Source organism: Salarias fasciatus, chromosome 11, assembly GCF_902148845.1.
Source record: "Salarias fasciatus chromosome 11, fSalaFa1.1, whole genome shotgun sequence".
In the NCBI taxonomy this organism is placed as follows: Eukaryota; Metazoa; Chordata; class Actinopteri; order Blenniiformes; family Blenniidae; genus Salarias; species Salarias fasciatus.
In genome coordinates, this window is record NC_043755.1 from 32801791 (window position 1) to 32819384 (window position 17594).

Below are 17594 nucleotides of genomic sequence, written 5' to 3' on the forward strand. Positions count from 1 at the left end.
CTGTTTGTGATCAGTAAATGTGCAAAGACATCATGCTTTTCTTGTTAGTTATTTATAACTTCCCTTGTGAGGAAACCCTTGGTTGGGGAAAAGCCTTTCCTGAGCAGAGACAGACAATCATAAGAGTTCCAGTGAAAGTTCAAGCTAAATTAAAAGTAAATTTATTGAAGACGATGCCAGAAAAGTATTGAAAAACCAAGAAAAAAACTCTTTACTCATCTGGTTGGTTTGCTTGCAGCAGCGGTCAGTCTCTCACAGTTTATATGGAGATCAGAGGCTTTGAGCCGCTGCACCGTCACGTATTCACCGCTACAGAGACGCTTTGTTTACACGGGTTTCGGTGGCGGTCAGGGCCGGTCGAATTCAGAAGCCGCTGTCCAGCAACAACAAGCGCAGAGCAGCTACTCACATTGAAACACGTGCGCACGCACATCCGCGCATGCATGAACACGTGCGCGTTCCAGCAGGGGCGGTTTTCGCTGCGGGCAGCGCGGGAATGTGGCAGTTTCTGCTTTCGGTTCAGAAAAGTGTCACATTTATACAGCAGCGTTTTGAAAATGACGTCTGTTTCCGTGGAAACATCAGAAACGCTGAAGCGGCATTGTGTGCTGTTGGTTGGTTTTGCAATGAAATCACAAACACACACACACACACAGATCAGTACGTCACAAACGTCAGTGGTGAATCCACGGGCGACAAAGTTGTGTTGAATTTCGGTGACAGGTGACTGCAAAGTCGACAAGTCGTGACTGTAAAAGTCACGGCGCTCTGAAAGAAGAAGAAATGTTTACTGTGGCAGTGGTGCACATGCGCAGTCGCAGTATTTATCTCAGTTTACACAGAGACACAACCCTGAGCGTTTTCAAAAAACTGAGTTTTCATTTTCTCCAAGCACCACTGTCCTGTAGGCGGAGGCCCAAAATGTAATTCAATTTTGAATTTCCATTTGAAAAACTTGTGTAAGTGCATAAGGAATGGCTCAACCGACATGTTTTCACTCTGATAAATTATTACAAAATTGTAAAATTCCAACTGAAAGGGTAATAATGATACTAATAAGGATAATAAAGAAAATGGTGAGAATCTTAGTTCAATGGTGCATAGATTAGTCATTTCACAAGATTTTAAACATTTTCTCACTTGGAGACGTCCTTACATACTCCCGTCATCCCTCTGGACGTTCTGGGACCCAGAAAAGCTCACCGCTGCAGCTGACCCTCGGTGGTCAGGTCTGGCCCCAAACCGCCTGTTTCACATCTGTTACAGTCCTGGAAAATCAGGAGAAAAGAAAATGATTAATAGAGCCCTCACCGGTTTAAATGAGGAGCGAGATGCAGGCTGGACTCCAGCCTCACAGTCGGCGTTTACTCTGTGATTCTGTCCAGAAAATTGCGCCCCGCTTTATGGATTGCAGGGGAAGTGGCTGCTGAGCTGTAAATGGAATCCCGACCTGGTGTAAACAGTACAGCGTGTACGCTGAAGTAAATCATGCAGAGTATCACCCATAAACATACAATACGGGGGAACAAGGGAAAAAAAAGACTTCCACTGCCAGGAAATGTTTAATTAATTTTAATGATTGGCTGTTAAAGCACAAAGAGCGAGCCTGGCTTTACACCTCTGGAGTCGATGCCGTCTTTTTTTTTTTTTTTTTTGTCAGAACTTCAAAAAGCCGGCCTGTTTCTGATGGCTATTAGTAGTTGCAGGGGAAAAAAAAACAAGTTTGTAGGTGTGATGAAGAAAGAGCACGTAATTTTTCTGCTCTTAAAACAGCAGTCTGATTGACTGTGTTGATTGACTTGTGTGTGTGTGTGTGTGTGTGTGTGTGTGTGTGTGTGAGAGTGAGTGTACACTTACAGTCGCACCCATTGAACCTTGGATTGTACCTCAGATCGGGCAGAGCCCACCAGTCCTCCCAGTGGGTGGAAGCCAGAGGACGCTGGTTGACATTCAGTCACACAGAAACGAACGACGCTCCATCAAATTGGGTCTGGACGATCTTACCGCTGCGAGGCGATCAGAATTCAAATCCATCCATCTCCTTTCCTGTTCAGTCCCCCTGAGGTCAAGGTGTCAGGATGGATTTAGGAAGCCAATACATACCCCTCCACACCTCTTCTCCAGCTGTTCTGGAGCCCCTCGAGCTGCTCCTAGGACCACCAGTATCATCTCCTCTGCAGGTCCTTGTCGGACCCCACAGCCTGGTATAGTACCGTGGGGAATCCGGATCAGAGTGGAGGAGTAGCAGCTCTACTCTGATCCTCTGTCGGATGGTAGAACTCAGCGAGGCTCCCTCCACCATGTGGCCAAAACTCAGTTTACGCCCTGTTTGCACCAAATTTACAGTGAAAACCCGTTGTTTTTGAGCTAAGTAAGTTTTTACTTGGCAAAATTCTGAAAATGATGCTCACCTACACATAAACTGCAGGTCTCAAGCTTTTTCAACAAGTTCCACCTTGGAAACCATTTCCAAAAAGTTGTTTCCAGTGGCTTCAGTGGAGGCCCAAAATGCAGCCAAAGCTTTGCTTTTCCACTTGAAATGGTTGTGTAAACCGGGCTCGAGTTGCTGGAATCCTCGATTCTCTTTCTTTCGATCACGACTGGAAGTTCATGACCAGACTTGACTGATCGGATCTGCACGCACTAAAAAGAAGCAACCTGAGCAGCTTTAGCTTCAGAGAGAGGATCAAAGACATGAAGGCGCTGCTGACTTTGGGAGAACAAGGCAAAGCGAAAACCACACAGCCACACACTCATTTTTACATCTACCACCACCTGCCACCACTGCACCACTGTGCAGTATTTTGTTGTTAGTTTGCCTGTTTTTCTTTTTCTTTCACCATACTGATGAAATGTAAAGACTCATTTGAACCTTTTTTTAATTTATAAAAAAATGCTAAAGTAAAAGCACGTCCAGCTCGTCGTGACAGAATATTGCAGGTGTTCCGGGAAAATGTGGCTGCAGTTTAGAGAAACACCAGCAACACCGACAACTGCAGCACTGCCGGCGTGACACATCCTCTCTCTGTTTCTCGTCACTTTATCGTTTTCTCTGTCTCACTCCATCATTTTCTCCTCCACACACTGCGGCGTGGCGGCGTGACTCTTCAGACTCGCACAGATGGAAACACACAAACACGCCGCATCTGCAAAGACACACAGGAGTCGTCTCCCTGGGAACAGTCTGCTTTTGTCCTCCTGCTACAGCTGCTGTGTGTGTGTGAGAGCACGCGTGCGCACGTGCACTCCCGGCCCATGTGTGTTTGATTCCCTGGCCCGCCGTCCCTCCACGCTTGTTTTGTGAGCGGGTGTGTGCGTTCACTGTAAGTGCGAATGTCAACCCGAGTTTATTTCCAAAGCGTCTCGCGGAGATTTGTCACAAAGTGGGTTTAGCAAAAACAAAGCGCGAGCGCGCACGGCGACGCACGAGTGTTGGTGTGTGCACGCGGGGAGCCGGCTGTGTGGAGAGGAGGGGAGGTAGCGCCTTCTGACTTTTATTGTTATTTCAGTTTTTATTCGTCTCAGATGGCGACTGGATCCCCTGCTCACCACACACTGCCTCCTTTGTTCTCCCACTTTCTCCCTCCCTCTCGCTGCACTTTCTCTCTTCCTCTTTCCATCTTTTCCTCTCTGCTTCCTTTCTTTCATTTGTCATTTTGTCCTCCCAGTAGCTTTGCTCCTTTCTACTCCTGCTCCCCTTTTCCTTCTCTGAGTCCCATATTTCCTCCGCTGCACTTCTTACCCTCCCTAACTCTTCTTCTTATGGCTTCAGAGCTGCCTTGTGGGCGGGTCCTCCCCTGGGGGGCGCCACAGAGCCTCCGCAACTCACTGAAGCACGACTTTTACCTTGTATTTTTAAGATAAATTGTGGTGAAAGAAGGCCGGAACTTTACATTTTTAATAAAACGCACGTTTCAAACTGAATTAATTGTATATGCATTTATAGAATTCTAGGTATAGTGTATGTTTTATGACAGTTGCAGACTATTTCTGAAGACTTACCAGGTGTTTTGAATTATTACCATTATTTTTAAGCCCTTTTGTTCCTAACAGCCCTTAAGAATAACTTCTAACAGAAAAACATACGTAGCATCAAACCAGCCGTGTGCTGACGGGCTCCAAGACGCTGTTTATTCAACCGAGCTTCAACATTTTCATTTTTGATTCAGAAATGTTTCAGGTTTTTTTATTATTTACCTCTGTTTCAAGTTTAGTTTCTGCATCTGATATGTTATTATTAAGATGAAAGATATAAGAGGAGTCGTCCTGAAGTACAGACCCTACACAGCGATCTGACCCGGCCGTACCCTGCTCAGGTCAAAGGTCGGCGTTCAGCAGCACACTCGCGCTGTTTGCCGCTGGACGTTCTCCTCGTCTGACACTCTGCACACCGCACTCAGGTGAACCGGCGGCACGGCGGGAACGTCCCAGAGCAAATTTATCCTCCGCGTTTGTCTCCCTCTCAATGGTTTTTCCTTTTTTTGTGTGTTATTTGCACACGGCAGGGAAAGGACCGACGTGCACACATGCCTCCTGTCCCTCTCCTTGTGTGGTAGCAGTCCCCATCTCCACCCCTCTTGACCTCTGACTTCCCTTTCTAAAAGTCTGTAGTCCCTTTAACCTGAGCTGTCAAGTACTGTAACCCGAGCCCTGATTGTTTATAGCGTGTGGCCTCGAAGACGGCGTCTTAACCGTGTTACTTAGAACTCTTTGTGGAAAAAAGAAAAAAAAAAATCCTTCATCTTTTCACATGAGCTCTTCAGCTGCTGCAGAGCACTGTGGAGCGACTCACATGAGAACCTGAGACAAAGTGATTTAAACGTTCTCACTGCAGTCGAAGGCCTGAAGACGACGCAGGAAGAGTGATCCTCATGTTCTCACGTTAGGATGCTGTGACTTGGTCGTCTTGGGGGAGAACGTTGACGCATGTTGAAGAGTTACAGTGACAGAGTTTAAATTTAGACGATAAAAGTGTGGTGAGCAGTTTCCAATCAGAACGGAATGAATCCGCAGTTCAAGCCCTGCCTTGGACCTGTTGGAGTTTGCATGTTTTGCCTGTGCATCTGCATGTTGCAAATGAAACTGTTCTGCTGAACTGAGTTAAATACAGGCGTAATCCTGAACATCACAATTATATTTATCTGTTTGTCTATTTATTCACTGTTTGGGTAGAAATGTCCAATATTGCAGCTCCATATTATAATATTTAATTCAAATTGCTGTTTCAGCTCCAGTCATGACGACAAAAGCATCTGATGTAAAACCTGTGGCAAAGGAAACGCGTGGATCACATCCAAGTGTTTTTTTGTTTTTACCAGATGAAATTTTCCTTCATTTGTCTTGTTTGACATGTCCTGTACGTCGATGGATCTCCCATGTTGGACGAGGAGATGGAGGTGGAACCAGCATTTGGATGAAAAAAGAAACAGGAGGGGGAGAACCTGCCAGTAGGAAATGTGCAGAAGCAATGAAAAAGTGGCAAATGAAAGCAGTCGTTTAGGGTGAAAAGAGAGACGGAGGAAAGTCTGGAGAGACGGGGGGGAAGTAAAGGTAGAGAGGGAGCGGCGGCGGTGGCGGCGGCGGGGGGATTTCAGCCCTCTTTGTGAAATTTGTTTTGGTTGGCAGCGGCGCTAATGGTTTAATGCGCCTGAGAACACTGGGACCAGTCTGAGCAGCCTGGCCGGGTCGGACCCGCAGGTCACGCAGGCCGACAGGCTACCTGGCGCTCGCAGGCCCGACGCCCACGGCACCGCCCCGGCCTGTCCAGATGTGCCCGAACGCATGATGACAAGCCGAGGAGAAGAAAGGAGAGCCGGAGAGAAGAAGAGGGATTACTCTGAGTCCTCTTTGGTCTTGTTTGTTGGTCTTAATGGGCCTGGGAACACTTAAGGCACTTAAACCAGTCTGACCAGTGTGACCTGCAGGGCACGCAGGTTAAAAGCCTTCTGATGACAGACAGAAAGAGGGAGAGAGGGAGGGAGGAAAGTGGGAAGAACAGAACGATTGAAAATATCGATGGAGAGGCAGCAGGAATGCAGATGAAGAAGAGGAAGAGGAGCAGACAGAAAAGAGGAGAATTGGTTCTGATTCTAGCGACGCTTTGGGATCATTCATGATCACATCCTGGATTTAGCGAGGCCTGCAACACCTGTTTATTAGTCTGTGATGTTTTCATTTGATCATTTATTTTGTACTGGAAATATTGGAAAATACAAAAAAAAAAAAAAATCAGTTTGAACAAATCAGCTCCAAGTTCCAGTTTTTATTCCCAGTACAGAGACGTCACTACATTAATCGACACATTTTTAAATCATATTTAATCATTTATTATCCTGATTTGTTCAAATGATAAACGGAATGTAATGACATTTAGTGGTTTCACCTTTTTTTTCCCCAAACGTAGATATTGCTTTGTTTTTTTAACAACCAGATTTTTTTTTTTTTTTTTGAGTAAATGGAGATTTTACGACGTTCTCTGATCTCCATGGTGAAAAAAGGTAGTTTAGAGTCCAGTGAAGGCAGCGTTCATATAAAAACGACCATCATCCGGCTGCCGAACAGCGATTTCTGGAGAAAAAGAAAAGACTAGTGTGGCTGTTGCCTCATGTTGGTGGTTATATGACAGTGACAGTCTACCTGTAATTTTCATGTCTGAACTTTGAGATGGGTGACATGCCCTTAATTACCCTGGTTTACTGTATATGGGTAAATCCAGTATTTCCTCTGGAGAATGAACTGATCTATTGACACAAAACTCAGAACTCTTGATATTATCACAATATTTAGCCTTGTCTTGTCGAACGTGGTTATAATAAATATATAAAATATTAAATATATTACCAGGAAAAAGGAGCGATAATGTTAGGAAGAAAAGAAATATAATGATAGAAGAGTCAGATGGTAAGTGAGAGGACAGAGCAACAGACGAGTGCAGAGAAAGTCTCTTTATCCTCCATTAGTCATTGTCACTTCCTTCATCTCGTCCTTAAAGAATAAGTTCGGTTTAAACCGTTTTTTACGTTGTTTATGGAATGAAGTACAACAATATCCTCACCCAGAAGGCTTTTCTGGTCCGAACAGTGCTTCAGGAGAAAGTTAGATCTAAAATCGAGCGGCCCACATCCCTATACTGTTAGCCAATTGGGCATGTATAGCGCCGCTAGTAAAACGGCTTTAATCGTCCAAAACCTCATTGGTTTCACCAATATTTCATCATGGTCCGCTCACGCCTCTCCTCCACGACAGCCCGGTGTCGCCAGATATGTCATATATGCAGATATATGTTCGTTTTGAATGTACTACTTCTCGTCCACGCGTATCTAGACACCTACATCTAGATATCTATGTCTATATGTCTAGGCGGTAGTGTGACGAGAGCTACGGAAGCCGCAGTGTTGTTGTGTGTGTGTGTTTTTTCGACTGCCGATCCTAACGCATGTTTCTCCCTGCTCTCGGAATAAACATCCTCACGCTGCCAAACGCCTCTGAACTTCTTTCAAGCAGATTACAGAGATAAATGTTTTGGTTGTTTTGCTGACCTCTGAACTGAAAGCTTTGTTTACGGCTGCCGCGCCATGCGCAGTGCGGCTCATTGTTTCCGGGGCAACCTCAGGCTACACACGGTGCTTTTTTCCCAGTGTAGTGTAAAATGGAGGAATATCTGTCGGATGAAGATGCTGTGGACGAGAACTTTGAATGATTTTCTCTTTAGCAAAAGCAGCATTAGCATTAAGCATCATCAGTCGAAAAAACACACACACAACAACACTGTGGCTTCCGTAGCTCTCGTCACACTACCGCCCAGACATATAGACATAGATATCTAGATGTAGGTGTCTATATACGTGTTGACGCCAAGTAGTACATTCAAAACGGACATATATCTGCATATATGTCATATCTGGCAACACTGGGCTGTCGTGGAGGAGAGGTGTGAGTGGACCATGGTGAAATATTGGTGAAACTAATGAGGTTTTGGACGATTAAAGCCATTTTGCTCGCGGCGCTATACATGCCCCATCTGCTAACAGTATAGGGATGTCCGCTGCTCGATTTTAGATCCAACTTTCTCCTGAAGCACTGTTCGGATCAGAAAAGCCTTCTGGGTGAGGATATTGTTGTACTTCATTCCATAAACAACGTGAAAACTGTTTAAACCAAACTGATCCTTTAAATATAGAAATGCACCATATTAATTTACAAAGAGACTTATAAGAATGGTATAATACCGTCTCTTCGCTGACGTTCGTCCTCTTCTGAGGTCTCCATTAGCGCTCATACACACATGCTTGGGATTCAGTCACCTGTAACAGAGCGAGCTCAGGAACATCATGCCCCATTACACTGCCACGCTGCCCTGTGTGTGTGTGTGTGTGTGTGTGTGTGTGTGTCTGTGTGTGTGTGTGTGACTGCGTGGAGCCATTAGCTGTAATATATCCCTTCCTCTCTGTCTGTATTTGATCCCTGCGTTCTCTCTCTCTCTCTCTCTCTCTCTGTCTCCAGCCTGTTTCCTCTGTCTCCCTCCTTCGCTCGCCCTCTCCCTCTCTCCTGTTGCTTTTGGGGAGGTCGAAGGGAAGCTACAAGTCATCGCCCCTCACATTGCGTGCACACACTCACACACACACACACACACGCACGTCCCGCTCCGGGTTGTTAATCCCGTGTCCTCACGGCGTGCGAGCCGTGCGCTAGCGTTTGCGTGTTTACGTTGAGGGGTCTGCTTAGCCTCGGCCGGACCGTATCCTGTTCTGTCCACACCTCCAGAAACGCTGACTCTTGAAGTTTGCACGTGTTTCTTTGACCCCCCCCCCCCCCTTTTCCCTATTCATCATTCAGTGTTTCTCGTTAAAGAAAGCTGTAATGAAATCTCCAAGAAAAACTCAAAATTACATCAACGTCTGCAATAACACAGATTAATTAAAAGGGAAACTGCTGTTATGCAATCCGATACTTCACTACCGAAACCGTCTGACAAGTCACCCATAAAACAAAACTGGCCGAAGCTGAAGCTGAAATGTTAAATTTGTTTTGATTTTTATTTGCTGGCGGAGGCCAGACTTATGAAACAGAGGAGCACAAAGTGTTTTTTCATGAGGTCCTTCCTGTCCCCTCGTAAATGTCCCCGTTTCACTGCCAGCTGTGAGATGATTATCATATTTATATGATAATTTGATCCTTTCTTCAGCCATTAATCCCCCAAAAAGCTGAATGTACATAATTTGACCTGTATGGATTTTGCGGTTGTAATGAGACTGCGAGCTTCTATGAACTCCCAGACTGAAGCAGGTGAGACAGAATAAATAGAGCTGGACTCTCCTGGTCCCGGATGGGTTTGCGTTGCTTTAACATTTCACCCTGAATCCTCGTGAGATCCGTGACGAGCCTGATCACGCTTCATTGATCCCCTTTTTGCGGAGGGCTGGGAGATGGGGTGCCGCCACATTGAGGGGGTCAAGGGTCACCCTCAGGGACCCACAGTGGTGACACATCAGCTGTGGGATTCGAACCTGCGAACTCCCGACCCAAGGTCCACTTCCCTAACCTCTGCAGGCCACCGCTGCAACAAATCAAGCTTTTAGATGAGCAAATATAACCCAGACACTCATGATTGACAGTTTACCTGCATCCACACACACACACACACACACACACACTGAGTCACTGAAAACACAGCTTTATAAAGACGCGCTCCGTCTCTGGAATTCCTCTTTTTGATATTGTTTGTTGACTTTGGTTTCTCTTCTCTTTCTCCTCCAGCTGTTGGCTCGTCCACAGTGGTGGAGTTTTCAGCTTTCCTCAACGGCCTCTACCCACCTGCTGACCTGACCGGAGACGTCACCGTGTCCTACAGCTCGCCAACAGGTGACAACACACAGCCCGTGATGCATTTCTCTGTGTCCTTCACTCAATTCAGCTCTTAACTCAGAAGTGTGTTTCATTCACATTGTAAACAGTCTTTGTCTGTGAATAATCTCATAAATGATGAATACGTCTTATGGACTAGGAAACTGAAGCCACCATATTAAAAAAGTGCTGAGAAAAACTTCAGGTTGTCAGAACTGCATGTCCGGTGAGAGATGTTTAAGGGAATGTTGCATTGTGGGAAACTGTGAACGCTGCAGGGTGTGTTTTATTTTCTCAATACTAATGGTGTCATACACACAGTACTGTTACGCCAAACTCTGCTCTGCTGCCTTTAAGTGCTTTTTTCCCCTTGTTTGAGACTATAGACAACTTAAAAACGACACATAGTGAAGACTATGATAAGTTTGGACCGCCGCTCAACCTCAGCTGAACGTGATGAATGAATTAATCTTAACACTACATTAAAATCACCCAGATATCTTCCATAAATCACTTCATAACAACTAAATGTAATCTTCGATTTTGATTCTTCCTGCCATGATTTTCTTGTCATCTTCAGAGTTTCCAGCCACTTCTGCGCTCTCGGTTGTTTATTCTGTGGCTTCGTGTCGTCTTTAAATCCCATTATGTACTCAGACTGAGCAGAAAAGTGCAAAATACCCTTCCACACGCCAAACCGCTGACAATATTACAATGAAGAAACTGTCTCATTACGCGGCGGGCCAGAACGTCCGCCCACTCCAAGACTTTGTCTCTCCAACCCTCCTTTTCATTTGGTTACACAGATTTTTTGTGGCAAATGATGCAACAGCGCGCCTGTGTGTTTTGACAGGGCATAAAATGTGCCCAATTACCCGTAATGGACTTTTCACTTTGCTTTCCAGCGCAGCTTTTCATGACGGCTTCAGTCAGATCCAGCCTTCGCGTCGCGCACATCTGGTTTGGCACCGCGGCGTGTGATAGCAGCGTGCAGAGTCACGGCAGACGCTCGAGTCGCGTGTAAAAAAACCAGCCGCTTCAGTAAACCCGGCGTTATGAAGTCACCTGACAGAGCGGCGCTGTGCGGCGGAGCCGAACGACAGCTGCGCACACACCGACTTGACGCAAGAACATCTGGGCTCCTTCCAGACGAGCCCCGTTCATCCCTCCTCCGCCTCCCTCCGGCCATCTGTTTAATATTTCTGGAAGATATTACTTTCCGTTGAAAACCAACAAAACCGCTCTTTATTTCAAATGTCACAGAGAAAAAAAAAAGGGGGAAGAAGAGAGATTTATTTCAGCATTTGTTCAGAAATCAGGTCATGAAGAAGAAAACCCCCCGATGTTTTCATGCTATTGTTTCCTTTGGATCACATTTGCTTTGGCAGCCTGCTGTCGGTGGAACAGTTTCCCTCCCCAGAAACACTCTTAATGTGAAATGTCTGGAAATATTGGAAGGCCTTCTTTTTTTTGTTCAACTTTATTGTGATGCTAAAAATAGCTGATGAGTCCTGAAGTGGGTCTTATGAGCCGAGAGTGCGATGAGAGCGACGGGAGCTGCGGAGATTCGACGGAGGTTTATTGCAGGTTGGAAGAAGAAGGAGACTCATTACATGCTGGAAAAAAGAAGAGTTGGTGACGCACAGATGTAAAGTCAGGGGAAGGAGGTGAAAGGGACATGGCGTGCATTCATTTTACATGAAGAGAGAAAAAGAGGAAGAGAACCGGGACCGAGAGGACGAGGCTGAGGATGAAATGATGGAGGACAGAGGAGAGCACCCGTCAACGTTTTCTGGACTGTTTTGACTTGAATCTATGGACATGAAGTTCTCGTTGACCCTTTATCGGCCATTTATTGAAATATCACATGACAGATCATTACCTCAGGATCCATAAATACAGTAAAGTCAGATTAAAGCACTCGTGTCATTTAGGATTATCCTGACTAAACATCAAACATAATCAAAAGATTTGGTCAATAACTTAGCAGATTTCTGTGAAATATTTAGTTCATGCTATTTAATCCAGTTGTTTTACTGTATGATGCATCATTTGCAAAGAGAGTAACGTAAGTGTGAGTTACTCAGCATTGCTTGAAAACTTCCATCTTTTTTTCATTTCAATCAGATAGAAACGAGAGCTCTTCATTGGAAATTGGTCCTTAAAACCACAGAAATAGTTAATCAAAGGAACATTTAAAATATCACTAAAAAGCTTTTCATCAATGCAGTTTGCAGAATTTTGAGGTTGTCAAATTGAAAGCCTGTTGTTATGACGACCTAAAGACTCACAAAGATTCCGTTAAAGTGAGGGGGAGAGACTTCACCTGAAAGGCCCCAGACTCACAAACACATGACGGCAGGCTTCTGGCCGGGTCGCAGCTGGCGCCGGTCGAGGTGGCGAGTAGCGACGGCCTGATCTGGGTGTTAGTCAGACGTAAACAAGCTACCATGGCTGCTGGAACGCTCCACGGAGGAGGAGTGAAGCTTCTTGCTGCTTCTGTGTCGCTTCTGCTGAGAAACATCTTGAGTTTGTAGAGAGGTCACATCCCGGTCAACCTATATTTGTAAGCAAGCCACCTCGCTCGCGATCGGGGTTTTTTTTTTTTTTTTTTTAAAGGGGTCGGGGTCTGAATCCCTGCTAATTCGCTCCGCAGTGGTCCGGCCGACCTGTGGGGTCCCGTCTCCTCTGAGCTCTCACCTTTTAACAGCCAGCGTAAAGCTCTGTGGTTGGAACGCTGCGGTTTTGTGTTCCTCCAGTGCTAATCTCCCCGCGACGCCTCATCCTCTAAACGCTTCCCCGGCCACAGAGGAATTCTTCACTTTCTCCCTCCACTCCCACCCAAAGGTGATGATTACGGCCTCACACCCCTCACAGCGGCGTCCCTCCTCCAGGCTCCTCCAGGCTCCTCCGGCCTCTTTAAGCCCTACAAAGGCTCCACATTTCAGACCGCTGTTGACTCCTTAAGCCCTTCAAAGGAGGATCGATGGTTGCAGGAGTCGTTACAACCGGGAAAGAATTTCATTAGTGCCCCTCTGTGATTTTCGTAACACCTCCAGAGTGGGCTTTACACAAACATGCGAGCGACGGATCAAGCGGTGAAGTTGGTATTTTACAGTGTATCGTCGGCTCACACAACAATGGGCATTTTCACGGGAGCGGTCAGAGATGAGTTGTGACGGCGCGGATCCCTTCCGTGACTCCCGGCCAGCCGTGATTCACTGGCTACGGAGCCAGTTCGTGCAGAAACCTAGGAAGCTCGCTGGCAGGCCCCGATTGTTTTTCTCCAGTTTTTATTGAGCTTGCCAGAGTGACCAGCATCTCCACATGTCGGTGTCTCCAGGACGCTGCTCTGTTTTTCTTGGGTCCTTCCTCTTTTGATTAGCAGCTCTGAAACCCTCCTGGGAGGAGCTTCTGTCGGCCAGCTGATGCCGCCGCCGCCGCCGCCCGCTGCCTCCGACAAGCACATCTCTGTCAGTGTTCACTGTATAACAACAGCTTAGTAACACGTCTGGAGGAATGTAAGGCCGCAAGCCAAGGAGCAAGGGACTCAGTTGTTGCTTTGTTTTCTCATGAACTGCTTCCAAAGACCCGGTGTATCCACTGTGCTGTGTGTCTTCAGGTTTTTTACTGTGTTCACACGGTGCAATGTACCTGCAGTCAGTGGATGAAGGTTTACTGTCCTGTTGGTCTAAACATCTCTCTCTTCTACTAAATTACTTTTCTTATTGAGAGCAATAACTTTATTCCTCCCTTCACAGTTACTACGTGAGCTTTAAATAAAGCAAAGTCGCACTGTTACCAGTAAACTCACAATCTTTGTGTTCAAGCCAGTTGAGCCCGCTGTTTTGGTGACATGAGGCGCCGTTTGCACAACCAAGTGAAAAAAACATCACTTTTACATGTTTATTTCAGAACATGACGTTTTGAAAGCGATGTCCATCTACACGGAAACAGCAGAAACCCTGAAAACGACGTAGTGAGAGCATGCGGATCATGCTTCCATGGTTTTAATAGCAGGACACACTCTTGCTGCTTTGTTTTTTAATTTTTCATTCATTTATTGAGACTTGCTCATTTTTATAAATGCTTTAATTCCTTTGCCCTACACCGCCCAGCCAAGGAAAACAAGTGAATAAATTAGAAAACAAACAAAAACAGCTCCCACCGTTCAGCTGCCTAATGACTGCAGGGCTGAAGCCATTAAAATAAATTCAGAAGGAAGGATTTGTTCTGCGCTTATTAGACCACAGCAGGAACAGTTCCCCTCACTGGATACATTTATCTTGGCGCAGAGCTTCACAACAATCTTCTGATTAAACGCAGGAACAAGGACATGTTAAAATCCTAAAAAGAAAGAAAAAAAAAAAAAGGAAAGAAATGCATGGAATTCCATGATTAACTGAGTTAATCTAGAAGTGAATCCTCCCTGATCCCTGCCTCAAAATGCATCAGACGAATAGATCAAGGTTTAAGTTTTCTGCAGTTCTTTCTTAAATCTGTGACAAGCTGCGTTTTGTGTGTGTGTGTGTGTGTGTTTTTTTTTAAAATTATTATTATTTGGAGAAATATGTCGTCAAACTATGTCAGTTTTGAAACCAATGTGGTTTGATTCTGACCCATGAAGAAACAATAAAAGTGAAAAGGACACGTACTGATAGTTCATTTTAGCTTTGAGTTTAACTTATTTGTCAGTTCAGCCAAAAATTTGTGTTGTTTCAAAAGTCTTCTGGAGCTTTTACTCACCAACTATGAAAACTTTTTGAGAGACGAACTGTGCAGCCGGAACTGAAATAAATATTTAAGTACAAATGAAAAAAAAAAAAGTAACACAATCTCAGAGTGAAAAATGGTATTTTTTGTTTGCAGTTGAAGTGGTGAAAGCAGACACCTTCCAGAGGCTCCAGAGACGACCCGGGAGTGTTGGTTTGGTGTTGATTCAGAGGGTTTCATCTGATATTTGTTGGCTGCTGACAGTCACCACATTTTCAAAAGTCATATCAATTCACCCAGTTGAAGAGAACATGATGGAATCTACCAGAGGGAGGTCAAAGGTCAGCTTGGCAAGGAACCCTCACTTCTAAACATGGATCGGAGCACAGCAGCGGGAACAGGAACGCCTCGCTTCAGCGCAGTGTCGCATGGAATCAAACCGTGTTTGAGAGACGGCGCCTCACAGGTGCAACGCGCTCGCGGCGCCGGCGGTGTCGACGCCAACTGCAGTGCGGTTTGCAAAAACACGCCAGCGAGGTGTCAGCTGAGAAGAGAAAGAAAGGTTTCACTTCCTCCTTCATTCTGACAATGTAGAAACATTAATTCACTCAGCGGTCCAGAGCCTGGCGAGGCGGCATGTGGGGAACACCGAGACATTTCATTGCTACAACTCTTTGAAATTCTTCGTAATGTGAAATTTCATCATGAAAACGATGTTTTAGAGTCGTTTTTTACACCAAGTCCCCAAATACTTTTGCTTTTCTGGTTTCACATTCCCATTGCTACATCTCAAACACTACTGAGGCCATAAGTCAATGCATTTATATTGCAAATATATATATATATAATATATATATTTTTTTTAAAGATCAGTGAGCCCCAATTCAGTAAGGTTTTCACTTTTTCTTTTTACAGACTAGTTTTATGTATTGAAAACTGTCCGTTTTCAGGCAGAAACACTGAAAACGTTGGTGTTGGTTGTTTTAGTAATGAAACCACACAAACGTCTGCAGACAACATTACACTGTAAACATGAAGAATGGGAGAACAGGGACATTCATAAGGACAGACCAAGTTGGATTGACATGGTTGCATTTATGCATATTTGAGTAATTTCTATGGATATTCAGTCTGAGCTCTACACCCCTCCTCCCCCCCTCGAACCACTATGTTACCACCGGATCTCGTCAGGAGGTGGAACCAGTCGTGAAGCCCCACAAACGCATGAGCAGCATGGCAGCGTACTTTAGGAGAAACTCTAACCGCCATCGACTTTCCTGCACCGCTGCTTCACCGACAGCTTCCTCAAGACGGCGGCACATAGGCACCATAGATGTATATAATATAGACTTGGTCCACATGGCCATCAGTAGGTGCAGGGACTATGAATCATATATCTATGTTCGTCATAGCCATGCTGTTATGCAGGTTCCGGGGCAACTTGAAGTTGCGTTGTTTGGACAGCCATGTTGCAAACACGACAGATAGAATGAGTAATATTTCCTCATATAAAAGTACTCCATCATGCTCGGGGAGCCAAAGCAGCTTATCATTTGAGTGTAGATGACTTTGGCAGGCCGGGAAAAGCAGAATACAGCTCCTTTAAGAACTATGAATTCCGTCTGACTCACTGAAATGTTGAAGTCATGAACACTCGCCTGATAAAAGGTTAAAAAGGTGTGTGTCTGTGTGTGTGTGTGTGTGTGGGGGGGGGGGGGGTTCAGCAGATCTGCACTCAATCACAGAAAAGCTCCTCTTTCAACCGTCTCAGCTATTATTGATATAATAAAAGCTCACAGTCATGAAACACTCCGCTGACCTTTTCCTTCCTGCCACACCGGCTAATGGATCCCGAATTTCACTCATTTCACTCAGCTTTATTTCTCCGCCGCGAAAGGAGATTTCAGAACAGGAAAAGACCGATTGAACACTTGCTGGCAACACGCCAGACAGCTACCGTGTGTGTGTGTGTGTGTGTGTGTGTGTGCGCGCGCCTTTGTGCTCCACTTGACGCGTCCTTTGCGTTTAACCGACACTTTCACTCAACATTGACGCTTTTAGTTGAGTCTCACTTTTCTTTTTTCTCCTTGTCTCTTCCTCCTCGTGTTGTTTTAGTCTTTTCTTTTCTCCCCCTCCCTCCAGTTCAGCCTTTTCTGACTTTTATTTGGCAGTGCGCTGCAGTAATCTGAGCCTCAGACAGGGTAATGACAGGAGTTAACGTTCCAGGATCAGATAGCTCCTGCTCACTGTGAAGACTGGATGGCGAATAGCCGGTTTGCTGTTGATCGTGTATTTAAGGTGGAAGAGTGCTTATAATGTGTAGTTAAAGTGGAAGTTTGAATTCAGACGTAAAATATTCAGGGTGCAATTTGGGAAGAAACAAAAATGAGAAATATTTTTAACAAGGAGCGATGGGGTTAGGTTACCTGTTTCTTTTACCATCACATTTTATTTTTTTCAAATCATAATAACACAGAAATTAGTTATGCTTAAAACGAATAATTATTTGAAAAAACCACCATATTTTTAGCCCTATCTTTCATCAGTTGAATTTACATATGGTTAAAAAAATATTAAATCAAGGTGTGTTGTGGCTCTGAGAGTTGCAGGCTGTAGAGCCTGTTGCCACAAACTGGGATTCCTCAAGGCTCCATCCTTGGGCCTCTTTTATTGTTGTTGTTGCTCCGTCTGGCTCAGATCATGGGACATCACAGCATCTGTTGTATTTGTGCAGATGATACACAGCTCTCTATACCCATGTCAGCAACTGACCACGACTCAGTGAGTTCATGTGTCACAATTTTATACATCTTAACACATTAAAACATGGAGGTACATTGCACTGCCAGCTTTTTTTTTTTCCAGACCACACAGCCCGACACAGCTTCGCCGAACAGAGTAGGTTTTGTGTACATCACAGTAAACAATATTCCTTAAATTATCAATTTTTAAATTTATAATTCCAGCATCAGGGGGAGCTAGGCAGAGGTGTTACAGGAAAGAGAGGCAGACTTTCATCAGCTTTATTAAGAGCTGAA

General features: G+C 45.1%; 1 protein-coding gene across 2 annotated transcripts in view; it reads left to right on the forward strand.

Moving 5' to 3' along the window:
• bbs9 (Bardet-Biedl syndrome 9) overlaps window positions 1-17594 on the forward strand; it is a 160471-nt gene that overhangs the window by 31536 nt on the left and 111341 nt on the right. For both annotated transcript variants that reach the window (XM_030102972.1, XM_030102973.1), the window contains exon 14: window positions 9757-9861. In XM_030102972.1, coding sequence (XP_029958832.1) covers window positions 9757-9861 — 105 coding nt within the window. The remainder of the gene's footprint in view (window positions 1-9756; window positions 9862-17594) is intronic.